At 40.0% G+C, this 19,993-nt stretch overlaps 1 protein-coding gene across 1 annotated transcript in view; it reads left to right on the top strand.

Annotated features, from left to right (window-relative positions):
• Nucleotides 1-19,993, top strand: part of nsd1b (nuclear receptor binding SET domain protein 1b) — a 98,554-nt gene that overhangs the window by 20,732 nt on the left and 57,829 nt on the right. The window contains 5 exon segments of the mRNA XM_061899085.1: nucleotides 10,631-10,743; nucleotides 12,200-12,461; nucleotides 12,529-12,629; nucleotides 16,898-16,940; nucleotides 17,026-17,246. Coding sequence (XP_061755069.1) covers nucleotides 10,631-10,743; nucleotides 12,200-12,461; nucleotides 12,529-12,629; nucleotides 16,898-16,940; nucleotides 17,026-17,246 — 740 coding nt within the window.

Below are 19,993 nucleotides of genomic sequence, written 5' to 3'. Positions count from 1 at the left end.
GTTTTCCTTGCCCTTATGTGGGCCTACCGAGGATGTCGTGGTGGTTTGTGCAGCCCTTTGAGACACTAGTGATTTAGGGCTATATAAGTAAACATTGATTGATGATTGATATTATACTCTAGAAATGTTGGTCTTACTTAAAAATGCACGCGTTTAGTTGTGTTCAGTGTTAAAAAAAAATATTATATGGCTCTTACGGAAATACATTTTAAAATATTTGGCTTTTTGGCTCTCTCAGCCAGAAAGGTTTCCGACCCCTGCCCTAGGTAGCTCCTCTAAGTTAGAACCAGGCTTCTATGTGCTGAAACCACGGGCGTCAACTTGTTCTCGTTCTTCAAAAACCTGATCGCTCTTGACATTAGCGGCGTCGTCAGCATGGGGTGTCCTGCCACTTTCCCCCCCCCCCCCCGGCTGCTAAAATTCCACATCGCTCGCCTCAAGTCTCACTACGTGTCTTGTGAAGCTGTGTTATTGACGTCGAAAATAAAAGTGCATCAGCACCGCACTCTCCGCTTAGCACTCTTAGCACGAAATGGCGTGCTGAGTCTCATCGAGTCCTGCTGCGTCGGTCCAATTGTTGTCGTTCAACATTGATCACCAACGTGGAGATTAGGGATGCAACAATAACTTCGACTTAGACCAGGGGTGTCAAACTCAAATACAGAGTGGGCCAAAATTTAAAACTCAACAAAGCGGCGGGCCGAGGTTGAACAAATGAACCTTTTAATAGGGACCCAAACAAGTTTTGCATTGAACATTGAACAAGCAAGGCTTATATACAATAACTTATAAGTTACTGTAAGGACGGCGTGGCGCAGTGGGAGAGTAGCCGTGCGCAACCCGAGGGTCCCTGGTTCAATCCCCACCTAGTACCAACATCGTCACGTCAGTTGTGTCCTTGAGCAAGACACTTCACCCTTGCTCCTGATGGGTGCTGGTTGGCGCCTTGCATAGCAGCTCCCTCCATCAGTGTGTGAATGTGTGTGTGAATGGGTGAATGTGGAAGTAGTGTCAAAGCGCTTTGAGTACCTTGAAGGTAGAAAAGCGCTATACAAGTACAACCCATTTATCATTTTATTTAACTTTATTGTGACATGTAATATCGAACTTCAAATAATAATAATAATAATAATAATTAAAAACTATCAATGGCTTTTTAAATAAAATTTAAATACAAATGTAATGCCTCTTTTCTCTTTGCAGCCTTCTGAGGTAAATATCAAAATATACTGTAGCGTCCCGAAAGAGTTAGTGCTGCAAGGGGTTCTGGGTATTTGTTTTGTTTGTGTTTATGTTATGTTACAGTGCAGATGTTCTCCCGAAATGTGTTTTTCATTCTTGTTTGGTGTGAGTTCACAGTGTGGCGCATATTTGTAACAGTGTTAAAGTTGTTTATACGGCCACCCTCAGTGTGACCTGTATGGCTGTTGACCAAGTATGCCTTGCATTCACTTATGTGTGTGTAATAGCCGCATACAATATGCGAGTGGGCCTGCACGCTGTTTGTTTGGAGGAAATGCGGACGTGACGACAAGTTGTAGAGAATGCTAAAGGCACGCCTTCAATATTGTTGTCCGGGTGGAAATCGGGAGAATGCTTGCCCCGGGAGATTTTCGGGAGTGTCACTGAACTTCGGGATTATTTGCAATAGTGAGAAATTGCGGTGTTCCAGCGGCCCGGCTGCTGTGTAATAACGGCGGGCCAGCTGTAATGTTACTTCGATATTGCCTCAAGGGCCAAATTAAATTACACGGCGGGCCAGAGTTTGACACCCATGACTTAGACAAACTGATCCACACGGGAAAATCTTGCACACAGTAGCTCAGTTACAAAGAATTGAAAGTGTAAGGATGGAAAGGATAATGCAGGTAGAAAGTGGACAAAAAATGTACCGTAGTAGCAATTTGAAATATAACGTATAGGAAATATTTACATATTATATATACAGTATGGCTTCACGGTGGAAGAGGGGTTAGTGCGTCTGCCTCACAAAAAGAAGTTCCTGCAGTCCTGGGTTCAAATCCAGGCTCGGGATCTTTCTGTGTGGAGTTTGCATGTTCTCCCCGTGAATGCGTGGGTTCCCTCCGGGTACTCCGGCTTCCTCCCACTTCCAAAGACATGCACCTGGGGATAGGTTGATTGGCAACACTAAATTGGCCCTAGTGTGTGAATGTGAGTGTGAATGTTGTCTGTCTATCTGTGTTGGCCCTGCGATGAGGTGGCGTCTTGTCCAGGGTGTACCCCGCCTTCCGCCCGATTGTAGCTGAGATAGGCGCCAGCGCCCCCCGCGACCCCGAAAGGGAATAAGCGGTAGAAAATGGAATGGAACAATATATTACAATTACCATATATGTAACAGCTGCAGCATATACCGTATTTTTCAGACTATAAGTCGCAGTTTTTTTCAGTTTGGCCGGGGGTGCGACTTATACTCAGGAGCGACTTATGTGTGAAATTATTAACACGTTACCGTGAAATATCAAATAATATTATTTAGCTCATTCACGTAAGAGACTAGACCAGTGGTTCTTAACCTGGGTTACGATTGAATTCGAGGGGTTCGGCGGAGGTCAAGACACACCCAACTCATCGTGTGAATAAAAACTTCTCCCTATCGGCGTATTATGGATACTCCCAAACAATGTTCCCTCTAATTTTCCATCTAATTTGCAGATGTGTATTTTGTTGTGAGTTCATGCACTGTGTTGGTTTTGTTCTTTGAACAAGAGGATGTTCATGCACGTATCATTTTGTGCACCAGTAAAAAAAAAAAAAACATTTAACTTTGTCTTCAAATTAGAATTTTTTAATGTATTTATTTTTGCACTAAAGGGTACCGTGAATGCGCATATGAAATTGGTGGGGTTCAATACCTCCAATAAAGTTAAGAACCACTGGACTAGACGTATAAGATTTCATGGGATTTAGCGATTAGGAGTGACGGATTGTTTGGTAAACTTAGAACATTTTCTATATGTTATAGTTATTTGAATGACTCTTACCATAATATGTTACGTTAACATTAGGGCTGGGCAACGATTAAAATTTTTTATCGAAGTTAATCGCACTATTTCTCCGATTAATCGCGATTAACTGCATTGTGTACGCAAAGCCCAATAATGAATTCAAAAGTAGTGTGTAATGCACCTTTATTGGAATATTCTCCCACATGAACAAAAGCCATCTGGATGGATGGATGGATGAACAAAAGCGCCAAAACATTTGTTGTGCAAACACAATTTAAATCTGTCCTTATTAAACAGTAGCAGTTAAATAGCATATTTTATGAAAATTAACTCAAAAAATGTAAATACAAACATTTAAGCTTATTGCCACTGCCAGGGTATTTAAGTTATCCTGTTTGTTATGGAAAATAAATATAATCTACATACAAATCTCTGAGCCACAATCATAACATCCGAACAGGCAATTTCTGAGGTAACAGCAGAAACATTTTTTTTTATCAGGGATCTTATGTTTAAAAAAACTATATTATAGGTAGTGGACTGTTTTAGGGAATTTTTGATCACATTATCCGTAGTAGCAATATTAATAATGTTGTGTTTATTCTGCGTAGTGCACTTAAAATAATTATGACCATATCCAGGAATTGATATGATGGGAATTATCCGATTGTTTGCTTGGTGCTTTGATAAACTGAACGCATCATATACATGGTACTATATTGTGATGTTATGAGCCAGGGAAATAAAGAACTAGCCTACCCAGCATGCAACAGGAGTGACGAGCATGCGCGGTAGCCCGGTATAGGTTGTGTGTCGCCATGACGGCATCTTGTATGTTGTGATATGCACGCTCTGAAAGCAAACGTTAAGAACTCAGCCAACACTCCTCGTCTGCATTATTCTTAAATAGACAGACAACACATATACTCCGCTGCTTCACAGGCCGCTGGATGTAGCCGGCAAAGTATTCCCATGCTAGCTAGCCGGTCTAGCAAGCACGCGTCTATCAGTCCAAAACGGCCCGATCTATCCACATCCAGAATTGTCTGGCGGTCGTAAGTGATCCCGGAGTGACCACGCTGTAAGCCAGCCATGACATTTGCAGAATTGTCCGGTATTTTTGCCAAATGTTCCATCTTTACCGAGAGCCCCTCGACGCCGAAGCCCATCCGGGCGATGCCATCTTGTTAAGAAAAGGCGTTAACAAAATAAAAGCATGTAAACAACATACGCAAATGTGCGATAAAATAATTGTCGGCGTTAATAGATTGATGAGTTAACGCGTAATTAACGCATTAATTTGCCCACCCCTAGTTAACATACCAGGCACCTTCTCAGTTGGTTATTTATGCCTCATATAACGTACACTTATTCAGCCTGTTGTTCACTATTCTTTATTTATTTTGAATTGCCTTTCAAATGTCTAGTCTTGGTGTTTTATCAAATAGATTTCCCCCCCAAAATGCGACTTATATACTAGTGCGACTTATATATGTTTTTTTCCTTCTATATTATGCATTTTCGTCAGGTGCGACTTATACTCCGAAAAATACGGTAATAGAGAGTAGATCCTGCAGAAAATAGACATTATAAACAAAGAGAGGTAGCAACAAAGAAGTGGTCATATACATAAAAGATGTAATAAACATTATTAATGATAATTTTATGAACAATTTTTATAAACTCGTTACTACTGTCTAAGCAGCAAATACATTTAATTATGTGCATTGAACCTACAGACTGAGCTTTCTGGGCATTGAGTGATTGAACTATACCAGGGGTCACCAACGCGGTGCCCGCGGGCACCAGGTAGCCCGTAAGGACCAGATGAGTCGCCCGCTGGCCTGTTCTAAAAATAGCTCAAATAGCAGCACTTACCAGTGAGCTGCCTCTATTTGATTAATTGTTTTTATTTACTAGCAAGCTGGTCTCGCTTTGCTCGACATTATTAATTCCAAGAGAGACAAAACTCAATTAAAATTTGAAAATCCAAGAAAATATTTTAAAGACTTGGTCTTCACTTGTTTAAATAAATTCATTTATTTTTTTACTTTGCTTCTTATAACTTTTAGAAAGACAATTCTAGAGAAAAAATACAACCTTAAAAATTATTTTATGATTTTTAAACACATATACCTTTTTACCTTTTAAATTCCTTCCTCTTCTTTCCTGAGAATTTAAATCAATTTTCAAATAAATTCATTTTTTTATTGTAAAGAATAATAAATACATTTTTAATTTAATTCTTCATTTTAGCTTTGGTTTTTTCAACGAAAAATATTTGTGAAATATTTCTTCAAACTTATTATGAATAAAATTCAAAAAATATTCTGGCAAATCTAAAAAATCTGTAGGATGAAAATGTAAATCTTATTTCAAAGTCTTTTGAAGTTCTTTTAAAATTTTTCTTCTGGAAAATGTAGAAGAAATAATGATTTGTCTTTGTTAGAAATATAGCTTGGTCCAATTTGTTATATATTCTAACAGAGTGTAGATAGGATTTAAACCTTTTAAAAACATGTCATCAAAATTCTAAAAAATAATCTTAAACAGGAAAAATTACACATTTTTAAATTTTTTCAAAAATATTACAATTAGCTAGTTTTTTGAATTTTGAATTTTTAACAGTCGAAATTGAGGATAAACTATGTTTCATAATTTAATTTTCATTTTTTCCCCTCTTTTAAACCGTTCAATTAAATTTTTTTTCATCATTTATTCCCTGCAAAAAACCTTCTGTAGAAATAAATAAAAAGTACGACGGAATGACAGACAGAAATACCCTATTATTTTGTTGTTGACATTTATCTGTTTCTATATATATTTATTGTGAGAAATCATTAAGATGATCAGTGTTTCCACAAAGATAAATATAATTAATGACTAACAATAACACACAGTTAAAGGTAAATTGAGCAAATTATTTCTGGCAATTTATTTAAGTGTGTATCAAACTGGTAGCCCTTCGCATTAATCAGTACCCAAGAAGTAGCTCTTGGTTTCAAAAAGGTTGGTGACCCCTGAACTATACTAATGATGTTAGCGTTAACCTGGAAATGGAAGTCACGCTTGGTGACTAACGTATTCCCTTGAATTGCCGCCGGCGCGCTAATTAATTTAAAACCTCTTCTCACTCCTGCGCTTACCAAAGGCATGCGGTAAAAGTAAGCATGCGCTAATTATTTTAAAACCTCTTCTCACTCCGGCACTTACCAAAGGCATGCAGTAAAAAATTGAGTGTGATGTAAGCTTGGACTTTAAATCCTACTGAATAGCTCTTCATTTTCTTCCCTTTATGCGATTTCAAATTACCGGTATTGAAATCAGCCTCCTCCATTTTGAAAATGATGACAGGGGAAGGGTCACACGTGACGTCACGAGTTTGACCAGGCGGTAATACTAAGCATGCGCTAATTATTTTGTGAAGCGAGTAATTCAAGGCAGACGCATACTATTTGCCCTGCGGCAATTCAAGGAAATACGGTATATTTTATCGATCGCCACATTTTAATGGAAATTAAGACAAATACTGCACTGATCCTTTAAAAAAAAGTGATATAGTAATGTCGCAACATTTGATGTTTCGGGAGACGACTGTATTTTACTTTACCTTCATGCAAGCTCAAGTTACTAATGGTATTGATAATGGTATTGGAATCAAGGGTGACTAGAAAACCATAGTTGTTAATGTACAGTCGTGATCAAAAGATGAAATCCACTTGCGAATAACGTAATGTCATGAGTTTCCAATCATTTCTACAACTGAAAAAGGAGGATTACCTCCAAATTCTTCAGGACAACCTAAAATCATCAGCCCGGAGGTTGGGTCTTGGGCGTAGTTGGGTGTTCCAACAGGACAATGACCCAAAACACACGTCAAAAGGGGTAAAGGAATGGCTAAATTAGGCTAGAATGAAGTTTTTAGAATGGCTTTCCCAAAGTCCTTAATTAAAGGGGAACATTATCACAATTTCAAAAGGGTTAAAAACAATAAAAATCAGTTCCCAGTGTCTTGTTGTATTTTTTGAATTTTTTTTCAAAATTTTTCCGGTCTCTGAATATCCCTAAAAAAAAGCTTTAAAGTGCTTGATTTTCGCTATTTGCGATGCGACTATCCATTTCCCTGTGACGTCATACAGTGCTGCCAATGTAAACAAACAATGGCGAAGATATAGCGACATTAGCTCGGATTCAGACTCGGATTTCAGCGGTTTAAGCGATTCAACAGATTACGCATGTATTGAAACGGATGGTTGGAGTATGAAAGTATTGAAGAAGAAACTGAAGCTATTGAGCGAATAGCTATTGACGCTATTCATAGCCATAGCATGGCCGAATAGCTGCGTTAGCATCTCCGGTAAAATGTGCGGACCAAACGATCAGGACTTTCGCATCTTGTGACACTGGAGCAACTTAAATCTATCGATTGGTAAGTGTTTTTTTTCGCATTAAATGTGGGTGGAAGGAAACGTAATATAGTTGCAAATGCATCTGCAGGTTATCCATACATCTCTGTGCCATGTCTGCTTTAGTACCACCAGTAAATAGCATGTTAGCATCGATTAGCATAGCATGTTAGCATCGATTAGCTGGCAGTCAACATCAACGAAACTCACCTTTGTGATGTCGTTGACTTTATCGTTGCAAATGTATCTGCAGGTTATCCATACATCTCTGTGCCATGTCTGTCATCGCCGGTAAAATGTGGAGACACTTTGGCACATTCAATGGGGGTCTGGCGGCAGACACTTTGGCATCTTCGGGCCAGTGGTGCAACTTGAATCCCTCCCTGTTAGTGTTGTTACACCCTCCGACAACACACCGACGAGGCATGATGTCTCCAAGGTTCCAAAAAATAGTCCAAAAAACGGAAAATAACAGAGCTCAGACCCGGTGTTTGTAATGTGTTGAAAATGAAAATGGCGGCTGTATTACCTCGGCGACGTCACATTCTGACGTCATCGCTTCCAGCGCGATAAACAGAAAGGCGTTTAATTCGCCAAAATTCACCCATTTAGAGTTCGGAAATCGGTTAAAAAAATATATGGTCTTTTTTTCTGCACCATCAAGGTATATATTGACGCTTACATAGGTCTGGTGATAATGTTCCCCTTTAAGTGTGTGGACAATGCTGAAGAAACAAGTCCATGTCAGAAAACCAACAAAGTTAGCTGAATTGCACCAATTTTGTCAAGAGGAGTGGTCAAACATTCAAGCAGAAGCTTGTGGATGGCGACCAAAAGCGCCTTATTGCCGTGAAACTTGCCAAGGGACATGTAAGCAAATATGAACATTGCTGTACGTATACTTTTGACCCAGCAGATTTTCTCACATTTTCAGTAGACCCATAATAAATTCATAAAAGAACCAAACGTCATGAATATTTTTTTGTGACCAACAAATACTGTATATGCTCCAATCACTTTATCACAAAAAATAAGAGTTGTAGAACGTATTGGAAATTCAAGACAGCCATGACTTTATGTTCTTTACAAGTGTATGTAAACTTTTGATCGCGACTGTATATATATCCCGAGGGGCAGGCAGTGGTTCTCAAATGGGGGTACGTGTACCCCTAGCAGTACTTGAAGGTATGCTAAGGGGTACGAGAGATTTTTCAAAAATTCTCTAAAAAGAGCAACAATTCAAAAATCCTTTCTAAGTGTATTTATTAAATCTGTGGTCCCCAATCACCGGGGGCCGTGGCCCGATTGGTACCGCGCCGCAGAAATTTATTTTATTCATTTTTATAAAAAAAAAATAAAAAAATTATTATTATTTATTGTTTTATTTTATTTAATCAACATAAAAAACACAACATGCACTTACAATTAGTGCACCAACCACAAAAACCTCCCCTTTTCATGACAAAAACGTCCCTTTTTATGACAAAGGAAAAAAAAAAAAAAGGACCCCCGGGCCGCGGGACACATTATCAAGCGTTGACCGGTCCGCGGATACAAAAAGGTTGGGGACCACTGTATTAAATAATACTTCAAATATGAATTTAAGTTCATAAACTGTGAAAATAAATGCAACAATGCAAAATTCAGTGTTGACAGCTAGATTTTTTGTGGACATGTTCCATAAATATTGATGCTAAAGATTTCTTTTTTTATGAAGAAATGTTTAGAATTAAGTTCATGAATCCGGATGGATCTCTATTACAATCCCCAAAGAGGGCACTTTAAGTTGATGATTACTTCTATGTGTAGAAATCTTTGTTTATAATTGAATCACTTGTTTATTTTTCAACAAGTTTTTAGTTATTTTTATATATTTTTTTCCAGGGGTGTAACGGTACGTGTATTTGTATCAAACCGTTTCGGTACGGGGGTTTCGGTTCAGCACGCGGGCGTACCGAACAAGTTCGGAAGCAGAAGTCTTCACAAGCTGCTCTGCTTTCTGCCTCTGTCTCTGCCTCATTGTCCCGCCCACACAACCATCTGATTGGTTACATACAAAGCCAATCAGCAGTGCGTATTCAGAGCGATGTAACAGCCAATCAGCAGTGTGTATTCAGACTTCAGAACGATGTAGTCAATGCTTTAGCGTCTAGCATGGGAGGAGCGGACTCTACCCAAATTATACTAAACACTTCCCAGTCACAACTATTACAAACATCACTATGAGCCCGTTGACCTTCTAGAAACTTAAACTGCAGCTCAGCTCGCTCACAGTATAGGCTTGAGATGAAGGCTGATTAGCTTTTAGCGTAACGTTAGCTCATTTTTCTGTGTGTGTGTGTGTGTGTTTTAGGGGCAGCAAAGCCCTGCCTGTCTGTTATTTCATTGAACTCCATTGTGTTTAGGGATGAATAGTCTCTCCTTTTGCAATTGTACTATTTTTCAGCTATAGTTACATGAATCATTAGTAAAGTAGCAGCCTAGTTTTGAATAGCAGGGTCCCTGCTATCACATGTTGATAAAAATACAACATTTACATAATAGAAGTCAACTACAGGCTTCCCAAAGACTGTAATAAATTAAGCATGATGAGTTGACAAACAGTTTCAATGGAAACTGTTTAATGCTAAACTTTTGATATGTAGAAGAAAGGTTTTTTCATTTTATTTAATCAAAGCAACAACTTGAGGCAGTTTAATGTGAATTAACGTGGGCAGAATTATTATAGTGTTCCCAATGTTAAAAGGATAAAGCCATTGTTTACAAATTTGGTAAATAAATAACCCAAAAATTTATATTTTGTTGATTTCTTACTGTACCGAAAATGAACCGAACCGTGACCTCTAAACCGAGGTATGTACTGAACCGAAATTTTTGTGTACCGTTACACCCCTATTTTTTTCCAAATAGTTCAAGATACAAATGAGCAATATTTTGCACTCTTATACAATTTAATAAATCCGAAACTGCTGACATAGTGCTGTATTTTACTTCTGTATCTCTTTTTTTCCAACCAAAAATGCTTCGCTCTGATGAGGGGGTACTTGAATTAAAAAAAAATATTCACGGGGGGTACATCACTGAAAAAAGGTTGAGAACCACTGCCTTAGGGTACACCTGCATTCATTGCAAATGTATTATTGATCACTATGAATCTTAAATTAAATTCTGCTGTATTGTCTTGATTTCTAAATGTATAATTGTAACATGTTCATGAATATCACCCTTACTGTGCCTAATCAAAGATTATGTTTTCAGCACATAAACGAATTAGAAAACCGAGCAAAAGGCTTCTCGAATGGACAGAAGAGTACGACCAGATATTCTCCTCCAGGAAGAAAAACAAAAAGCCTCTCCAGCCATTTACAATGGTAAGAAAACCTATCATCATTTCAAAAATCACAACATTTTCTCCATGACGATACAAGACTGTAGTTACTCTTTCATTTTAGTGCTTTTAGATCTTACAGCTGCCTTTGACACAGTCGACCACACAATTCTTTTAGACCGCCTGAGAGACTGTGTGGGTGTCAGGGGGACTGCGTTAGAGTGGTTCAGATCTTACCTGTCTGAGAGGTCTTTCTCTGTCAGGCTGGGGGACGCCACCTCCTCTTCTGCCCCGCTTTACTGTGGTGTCCCCCAAGGATCTATTTTAGGCCCCATCCTGTTCGCTCTTTATCTCTTGGAGATATTTTTAAGAAACATGGAGTGTTTTATCACTTTTATGCAGATGACTGCCAAATTTTTATGCCGAGTTCAAAAAACCACGGCCCCCTGAAACCCCTTCTTAACTGTCTATGTGACGTCAAGGCTTGGTTAGCCCAGAATTTTTTAATAATGAATGAGGGAAAAACAGAAATTTTAGTTTTTGGTCCGGCCCTCACTGACTTGGGACCATTGCAAAATTATGTGCGTCCCAAAGTCACCAGCCTTGGCGTCACTATAGACAGCCATTTTAAACTAGACAAACAAGTCAATGGCGTTTTAAAATCGTGTTTTTATCACCTTCGTCTTTTAGTAAAGGTTAAACTGTTTTTATCTTTTAACCTTTTTGAACAAGTCGTGCATGCTTTTATTTCAAGTGGCCTGGACTACTGCAATGCACTTCATGCTGGCATTAGCCAAAAAGCTCTCTCCCGGTTGCAGTTAGTCCAGAACGCGGCAGCAGGACTTTTAACAGGGGCCAGGAAACGCCAGCATATAACCCCAATTCTTCAGAGTTTGCACTGGCTCCCTGTTCATTTTAGAATTGATTTTAAAACATTGCTGTTGTTTTTAAATCTTTACATGGACTGGCACCTCAATATATCTCGGACCTCATCCAAATTTACATTCCTGCGCGCGCTCTGAGGTCCGAGAGCCAGTTCCAGCTCGTGGTGCCCAAGACCAGACTTAAGACCAGGGGAGACAGGGCCTTCTCTGTGGTCGGCCCTAAGCTCTGGAACACTCTGCCGCTCCATGTTCAAACTGCTTCCACAGTGGAGTGTTTTAAGTCTCGTCTTAAGACCCACTTTTATTCTTTGGCTTTTAACACTACGTGAGTTGTGTGGTCCTCTGTGTTTTTTATACACTTTTATTTTTATTTTACTGTTTTAATTGATTTTACCTTTTAAAATTGTTTTTAATCATATTTGTTTTTATATTGTTTTTATTGGTTTTGTTTTTATTCATTTTTTGTTTTATTCAGTCATTGGTGGAGCATAATATTATTATTATTATTATTTTTTTAATATTGTTTTTAAGATGGCTGTGCAGCACTTTGGAAACTTTATTGTTGTTTAAATGTGCTATATAAATAAAGTGGATTGGATTGGATTCCTCTCGCAGGCCAACGAAGCACTTTTGCCCACGTCCGAAACGTCAGCACTGGAAAAGCACGCACTCGACCCCCCGTCCTTGAACGCACTTCCAGAGATACAGACGCCCCCTCCGGAAGAATTCACCCTCACCACGGAACTACAAGTTCCCAGCGCCGAAAACCCGTCTACGCGGGAAGCACAGGTGCTTTCCATCGACACTTTAACCCCGCCTCCCGAGGCCGAAGCTGAACCGCCGCTGTCTGATAGCCCCGCCAAAGACGTCAGTGAGCGTAAGTGTGACTTAACTACCGAGTGTTTTATTTCCAATGTTATTTACTGTTCCTTTTCCTTCGCCAGCACATGATCCTTTGCTACAGAAGAAACGCAAGAGGAAACCCACTCCAAAGATCCTGGAATATTGTCTTGAATCGGAGGCCTCAGTGGGCCCTAAGAAGAAGGTGCGGTATGATTTGAGAGTATGTCGCACATTAGAGATCCGCGGATAGGCAATTATATCATCCGCATCTCCAAGGTCGTCATCCACCCGCCGTCCACCCGAACCAACATTTTATCAGGACCGTACCCGCCCGCCAACCGCCCGCTGAAATACATCAGAGGTTGGCCACATTTACCACTCACAGAGCTATTTAAACCTGTTTCACAGAGTAATGGAGACAGTTGGAGCCGCTAATGTTCACGCTACTATCCAGATGACAAGAATATGGACGTGCTACGAAGCCATTGCCTTTGACACCTTCAACAACATGTACGAATCGATTGTTAGTCCGGCAACATGTTGTGTGTACAGCTTCCGCAGTCACACGTACAAGATTGAAAGGCATACTGGGTGACACAGAGTACACTGATGGTTGTGATATAAACAACTTTAACACTTACTAATATGCGCCACGCTGTGGAGCCACACAATACAAGATTGACAAACACATTTCGGGAGAACATCCTCACAGTAACACAACATGAAAGCAACACAACAAATACCCAGAATTCTTTGTATCTGTGACACATCCTGAATATATTTTACACCCCCGCACCCCCAACCCCACCCACCTTACCGACGCACGGGGGGGTTTGCTGCTAGCGGGGTGTATAAAAAAGTCAGGAAGTTTCATGAATACAAAGGATTCTGGGTATTTGTTGTGTTGCGTTTATGTTGTGTTACTGGGAGGATGTTCTCCCGAAATGTGTTTGTCGTTCTTAATTGGTGTGGCTTCACAGCGTGGCGCATATTACTAAGAGTGTTAAAATTGTTTATATCACAACCATTAGTGTACTCTGTGTCACCCAGTATGCCTTGCAGTCGTGTGCATGAATCTGCGGAAGCCACACACAACATGATGCTGGTCTGACTAACAAATCGTACGTGGTGTAGAAGGCGATATAGCCAATGGCTTCATAGTACGCCCTATTACTTACTATCTGGGTGACAGCCGGTAGTCATTCTAGAGAATATTATCGTCTCCTATTGTCTTCTTCGCTTTATGACACGGGTCTTAAATGGCTCTTTGAATGGCAAAGGGTACCGATCCCAAAAACATGTACATCAAATATTTCCGGATGGTTCAACCGCCACCCGCCCGAATCTAATTAAAATCAATTTTTTCGTCATGTCAACCGCCCGACCCGCGGTTTATCCGCGGACTCCGCGGATGAGACCGCAAACCGCGCATCTCTATCGCACATTGAACAACAATTTCCCATCTTATATGGTTGAGTCTAATTTGCTGCTTTAACGGGAACATTATCACAATTTCAGAAGGGTTGAAACCAATAAAAATCAGTTCCCAGTGGCTTATTTTATTTTTCTAAGTTTTTTTCAAAATTTTACCCATCATGGAATATCCCGAAAAAAGGCTATAAAGTGCCTGATTTTCGCTATCTGTGTATCCACCCCCCCCATTTTCCTGTAACGCCACTGCGTGACGCCAATACAAACAAACATGGCGGATAGAACAGAAAGATATAGCGACATTAGCTCCGATTCAGACTCGGATTTCAGCGCCTTAAGCGATTCGACAGATTACGCATGTATTGAAACGGATGGTTGGAGTGTGGAGGCAGATAGCGAAAACGAAATTGAAGAAAAAACTGAAGCTATTGAGCCAACGACGACGAATTTGGCGATCGCCTTCTAACCAACGAGTGCTTCTTTTGACCACTGGAGCAACTTACATACGTCGATTGGTAAGTGTTTGTTTGGCGTTAAATGTGGGTGGAGGGAAAGGCTGGATGTAAATATAGCTAAAAATGTACATACAGCTAGCCTAAATAGCATATTAGCATCGATTAGCTGGCAGTAATGCTGCGACCAAATATGTCTGATTAGCACATAAGTCAATAACATCAACAAAACTCACCTTTGTGATTTTGTTGACTTTATCGTTGGAAATGCATCTCCTTTGAGTGTCGCAGGATATCCACACATCTCTGTGCCATCCGTTGTAGCATAGCTGTCTTCGGTAAAATGTGCAGAACAAAGGACGGACTTTCGCATCTTTTGACCACCGGTGTACTTGAATCCGTCGATTGGTATGTGTTTGTTTGGCATTAAATGTGCGTGGAGGGAAAGGCTGGATGCAAATATAGCTACAAATGTACATACATCTAGCCTAAATAGCATGTTAGCATCAATTAGCTGGCAGTCATGCCGTGACCAAATATGTCTGATTAGCACATAAGTCAATAACATCAACAAAACTCACCTTTGTGATTTCGTTGACTTTATCGTTGGAAATGCATCTGCTTTGAGTTTCGCAGGATATCCACACATCTCTGTGCCATTCTGTCGTAGCACAGCTGTCGTCGGTAAAATGTGCAGAACAAACGAGGGACGTTCGCATCTTTTGACCACTGGTGTACTTGAGTCCGTCGATTGGTATGTGTTTGTTTGGCATTAAATGGGGGTGGAGGAAAAGGCTGGATGCAAATATGGCTACAAATGTACATACAGCTAGCCTAAATAGCATATTAGCATCAATTAGCTGGCAGTCATGCCGTGACCAAATATGTCTGATTAGCATATAAGTCGATAACATTAACAAAACTCACCTTTGTGATTTCGTTGACTTTATCGTTGGAAATGCATCTGATTTGAGTGTCGCAGAATATCCACACATCTGTATGCCATTCTGTCGTAGCATAGCTGTCGGCGGTAAAATGTGCAGAACAAATGAGGGACTTTCGCATCTTTTGACCACTGGTGTACTTGAGTCAGTCGATTGGTATGTGTTTGTTTGGCATTAAATGTGGGTGGAGGGAAAGGCTGGATGCAAATATAGCTACAAATGGCCGTGCGCAACCCGAGGGTCCCTGGTTCAAATCCCACCTAGTACCAACCTCGTCACGTCCGTTGAGTCCTGAGCAAGACACTTCACCCTTGCTCCTGATGGGTGCTGGTTGGCGCCTTGCATGGCAGCTCCCTCCATCAGTGTGTGAATGTGTGTGTGAATGGGTAAATGTGGAAGTAGTGTCAAAGCGCTTTGAGTACCTTGAAGGTAGAAAAGCGCTATACAAGTACAACCCATTTATTTATTTTTATTTACAAATGTACATACAGCTAGCCTAAATAGCATGTTAGCCTCAATTAGCTGGCAGTCATGCTGCGACCAAATATGTCTGATTAGCACATAAGTCAATAACATCAACAAAACTCACCTTTGGGATTTCGTTGACTTTATCGTTGGAAATGCATCTGCTTCGAGTTTCGCAGGATATCCACACATCTCTGTGCCATTCTGTCGTAGCATAGCTGTCGTCGGTAAAATGTGCAGAACAAACGAGGGACGTTCGCATCTTTTGACCACTGGTGTACTTGAATCCGTCGATTGGTATGTGTTTGTTTGGCATTAAATGTGGGTGGAGGAAAAGGCTGGATGCAAATATAGCTACAAATGAGGCAAAATGATGCAATATGTACATACAGCTAGCCTAAATAGCACATTAGCATCGATTAGCATGCTGTGAACATTGATATGTCTGATTAGCACACTCCACGTAAGTCAACTTGAAACCTTCTCTGTTCGTGTTGTTACAACACACCGACGAGGCATGATGTCTCCAAGATACGGAAAACAGTCGAAAAAACGGAAATTAACAAAGCTAATTTGACTTGGTGTGTGTAATGTGTTTGAGAAAATGGCGGATTGCTTCCTGTTGTGACATCACGGGTGAATAATAATAATAATAATAATAGATTTTATTTGTAAAAAGCACTTTACGTTGAGCAAACAACCTCAAAGTGCCACAGTGTGAAAAAAATAGTAATAATAAAAATAAATAAAATATAAAACTAGAAACAGCCCAAAAGCTACAACCAGCATGCATGTCTATAGAAAAGTTTTTTTTAAAAAGATGAGTTTTTAAGCCTTCTTTAAAAGCATCCACAGTCTGAGGTGCCCTCAGGTGGTCAGGGAGAGCGTTCCACAGACTGGGAGCAGCGGAGCAGAAAGCCCGGTCCCCCATTGTTCGAAGCTTTGTCCGTGGAGGTTGGAGGAGGTTAGCCTGTATGGGTGAAAGCTCTTTGCTCCGACAGCGAACAATTGAAAGGCGTTTCAATCGCCAAATTCACCCTTTTAGAGTTCGGAAATCGGTTAAAAAAAAATTATGGTCCTTTTTTCTGCAACATCAAGGTATATATTGACGCTTACATAGGTCTGGTGATAACGTTCCCCTTTAAATATAATAGTGACATGTTGTTTCTTTGTCACAGGTCAAAACCGTGAAGAATACTACTAATCCTGTTCCTCAGGCCGGTCTGTGACAAGCCTCGTATTATTTACTCAGTTCCTCAGTTCCTTGTTTCCTTCAGGACTGATGCCGAATCATCTTGCCTTGCAGCTCCTCCAGATCTTGAGCCGCCATCTTTGAAACTGAAAAGCAGGCAGCCCTCGTCGCCTTCGAGCCCGGAAGTTTCCACCTCTTCGCCCACTCCTTCCCTTTTGACACCAACCAGCACTCCACTGGTACTGCCGCTACCTCAGCCAATAGGGGCGGACCCTACAGCGGCAGACATTGACGCTACTCAACTAGAAGACACTAAATACACTACAGAGTCCGAGGTCAGCTCATAGAGTTGTGATCACTTGATTTAAATTAGAACTGGATTTTTGGGGGGAGTTTTGCTTATCATTCATGATCCCTGTGTAAGACAAGAGCACATGTTTTTCCTTTTTTTATGCATTCTAATACCGTATTTTTGGGAGTGTAAGTCGCTCCGGAGTATAAGTCGCACCTGCCGAAAATGCACAATGAAGAAGGGAAAAAACATATAAGTCGCACTGGAGTATAAGTCGTATTTTTGGGGGACATTTATTTGATAAAACCCAACACCAAGAATAGACATTTGAAAGGCAATTTAAAATAAATAAAGAATAGTGAACAACAGGCTGAATAAGTGTACGTTATATGAGGCATAAATAACCAACTGAGAAGGTGCCTGGTATGTTAACACAACATATTATGGTAAGAGTCATTCAAATAACTATAACTTATAGAACAGGGGTTTCAAACTCAAATACAGAGTGGGCCGAAATTTTAAACTGAGCAAAGCCGCGGGCCAAGGTTGAACAAATGAACCTTTTAATAGGGACCCAAACAAGTTTTGCATTGAATATTGAACAAGAAATGCTTATATAACTTTATAGTGACATGCAAAACCAAGTTTCAAATAATAATAAAAATAATAAAAAAATATCAATGGCATATCAAATAAAATTTAAGAGTGCCTCTTTTCTATTTGCAGCCTTCTGAGGTAAATATCCAAATAAACTTTTTCCACAGGCTAATAATACATCCGAAAATAAAATAACAATAATGAATGAATCAAACATTCAAGCCTTGAAGTAGCGAGAGAAAGTGCATGAATAAATTGTTAATTATTGCTCAGTTTGCCACACTGATTTGCTTTACCACTGCATATGGAACCAGCAATACTTATATAACTTAATAGTGCAACATCAACTTTCAAAAAACAAGCAACAAAACATCAATGGTAAAATAAAAAAAGATTAAATAAAATATTTATTGCCTCTTTTCTATTTGCAGCCTTCTGAGGTAAATATCAAATTAAATTTCTCCACAGGCTAATAAATCTTAAAATAAAATAATGCGATGGGTGTGGTTAGGTGGTAGGGGGGGGTGCATATTGTAGTGTCCCGGAAGAGTTAGTGCTGCAAGGGGTTGTGGGTATTTGTTCTGTTGTGTCTATGTTGTCATGTTCTTCCGAAATGTGTTTTTCATTCTTGTTTGGTGTGGGTTCACAGTGCGGCGCATATTTGTAACAGTGTTAACGTTGTTTATACCGCCACCCTCAGTCTGACCTGTATGGCTGATGAGCAAGTATGCTTGGCATTCACTTAAGTGTGTGTATAAGTCGCATATATTATGTGACTTGTCCGGCACGCTGTTTGCATTGAGGAAAAGCGGACGTGACAACATATTGTAGACAAAGCTAAAGGCAGGCAATGTTGTTGTCCGGGTGGAAATCGGCAGAAATTCGAGAGAATGGTTGGAAAATCGGAAGGGTTGCCAAGTATGAGTATTAGCGGCGCATGCAGTGTAGTACCGGCGGGCCAGCTCTAATGTTAATTTGACATTGCCTCAAGGGCCAAATGAAATTGCACGGCGGGCCAAATTTGGCCAGAGTTTGACACCCATGATATGGAACATGCTATACGTTTACCGAACAATCTGTCACTCCTAATCACTAAATCCCATGAAATCTTATACGTCTAGTCTCTTACGTGAATGAGCTACATAATATTATTTGATATTTTACGGTAATGTGTTAATAATTTCACACATAAGTCGCTCCTGAGTATAAGTCGCACCCCTGGCCAAACTATGGAAAAAAACTGCGACTTATAGTCCAAAAAATACTGTATACGTAAAATATGAGGGGGCTAACAATGCAGATAAAGGTGCCCAAGAGGCCCTCTTAAAAACTATCCAAAAACTGCCAACAATACACTATTTACATCACGTGACCTGAATATTAGTTGTTATAAGCGCTAACGCTGAGGCAGCTGTTGACATACTGTAATGATGAGCTGCTGCGTCGCCTCTGAGTTGGTGAAAGTTAATAAATTATGCCTCTCACCTGGAAAGTAGAAAGTTGTGGCCATAAACCGAGAAGTTGGTCAACTTTGACATTCAACTTAAAACTGGAGATGGCGAGAAGAACATGATGATTTGTTTTTTTCCTCCTTGAAGATTATGAAAGATATTTAATTTAAACTGAAAGATACAAACATCCCATCAGTCGGCATCTCAGTGCAGCATTGTACATTAAATTATGGTTTCATTACGTTCATAGTTTGAAAGTTTTGTTCGGCACTTAGCAATAGTGAAGTGAAGTGAATTATATTTATATGGCGCTTTTCTCTAGTGACTCAAAGCGCTTTACATAGTGAAACCCAATATCTAAGTTACATTTAAACCAGTGTGGGTGGCACTGGGAGCAGGTGGGTAAAGTGTCTTGCCCAAGGACACAACGGCAGTGACTAGAATGGCGGAAGCGGGAATCGAACCTGCAACCCTCAAGTTGCTGGCACGGCCGCTCTACCAACCGAGCTATGCCGCTCTACCAACCGAGCTATGCCACCCCTATGCCGAATAATATTTCATCTAAACTGAAAGATACAAATATCCCATCAGTCAGCATTGTACAGTAAATTATGGTTTTATTATGTTCATAGTTTGAAAGTTTTATTCTGCACTTAGCAATAATGCTATTTGCTGGATCTGCTTTTCCCTCAGCTTCTAAAACTTTTAGCTAATTGTCATTTAATTCAGGCTAAAAAATGTA

The sequence above is a fragment of the Nerophis ophidion genome, linkage group LG04, assembly GCF_033978795.1.
Source record: "Nerophis ophidion isolate RoL-2023_Sa linkage group LG04, RoL_Noph_v1.0, whole genome shotgun sequence".
Lineage (NCBI taxonomy): Eukaryota > Metazoa > Chordata > Actinopteri > Syngnathiformes > Syngnathidae > Nerophis > Nerophis ophidion.
The sequence above is the reverse complement of the archived record's forward strand: the minus strand, read 5'-3'. Positions and strand labels throughout refer to the sequence as shown.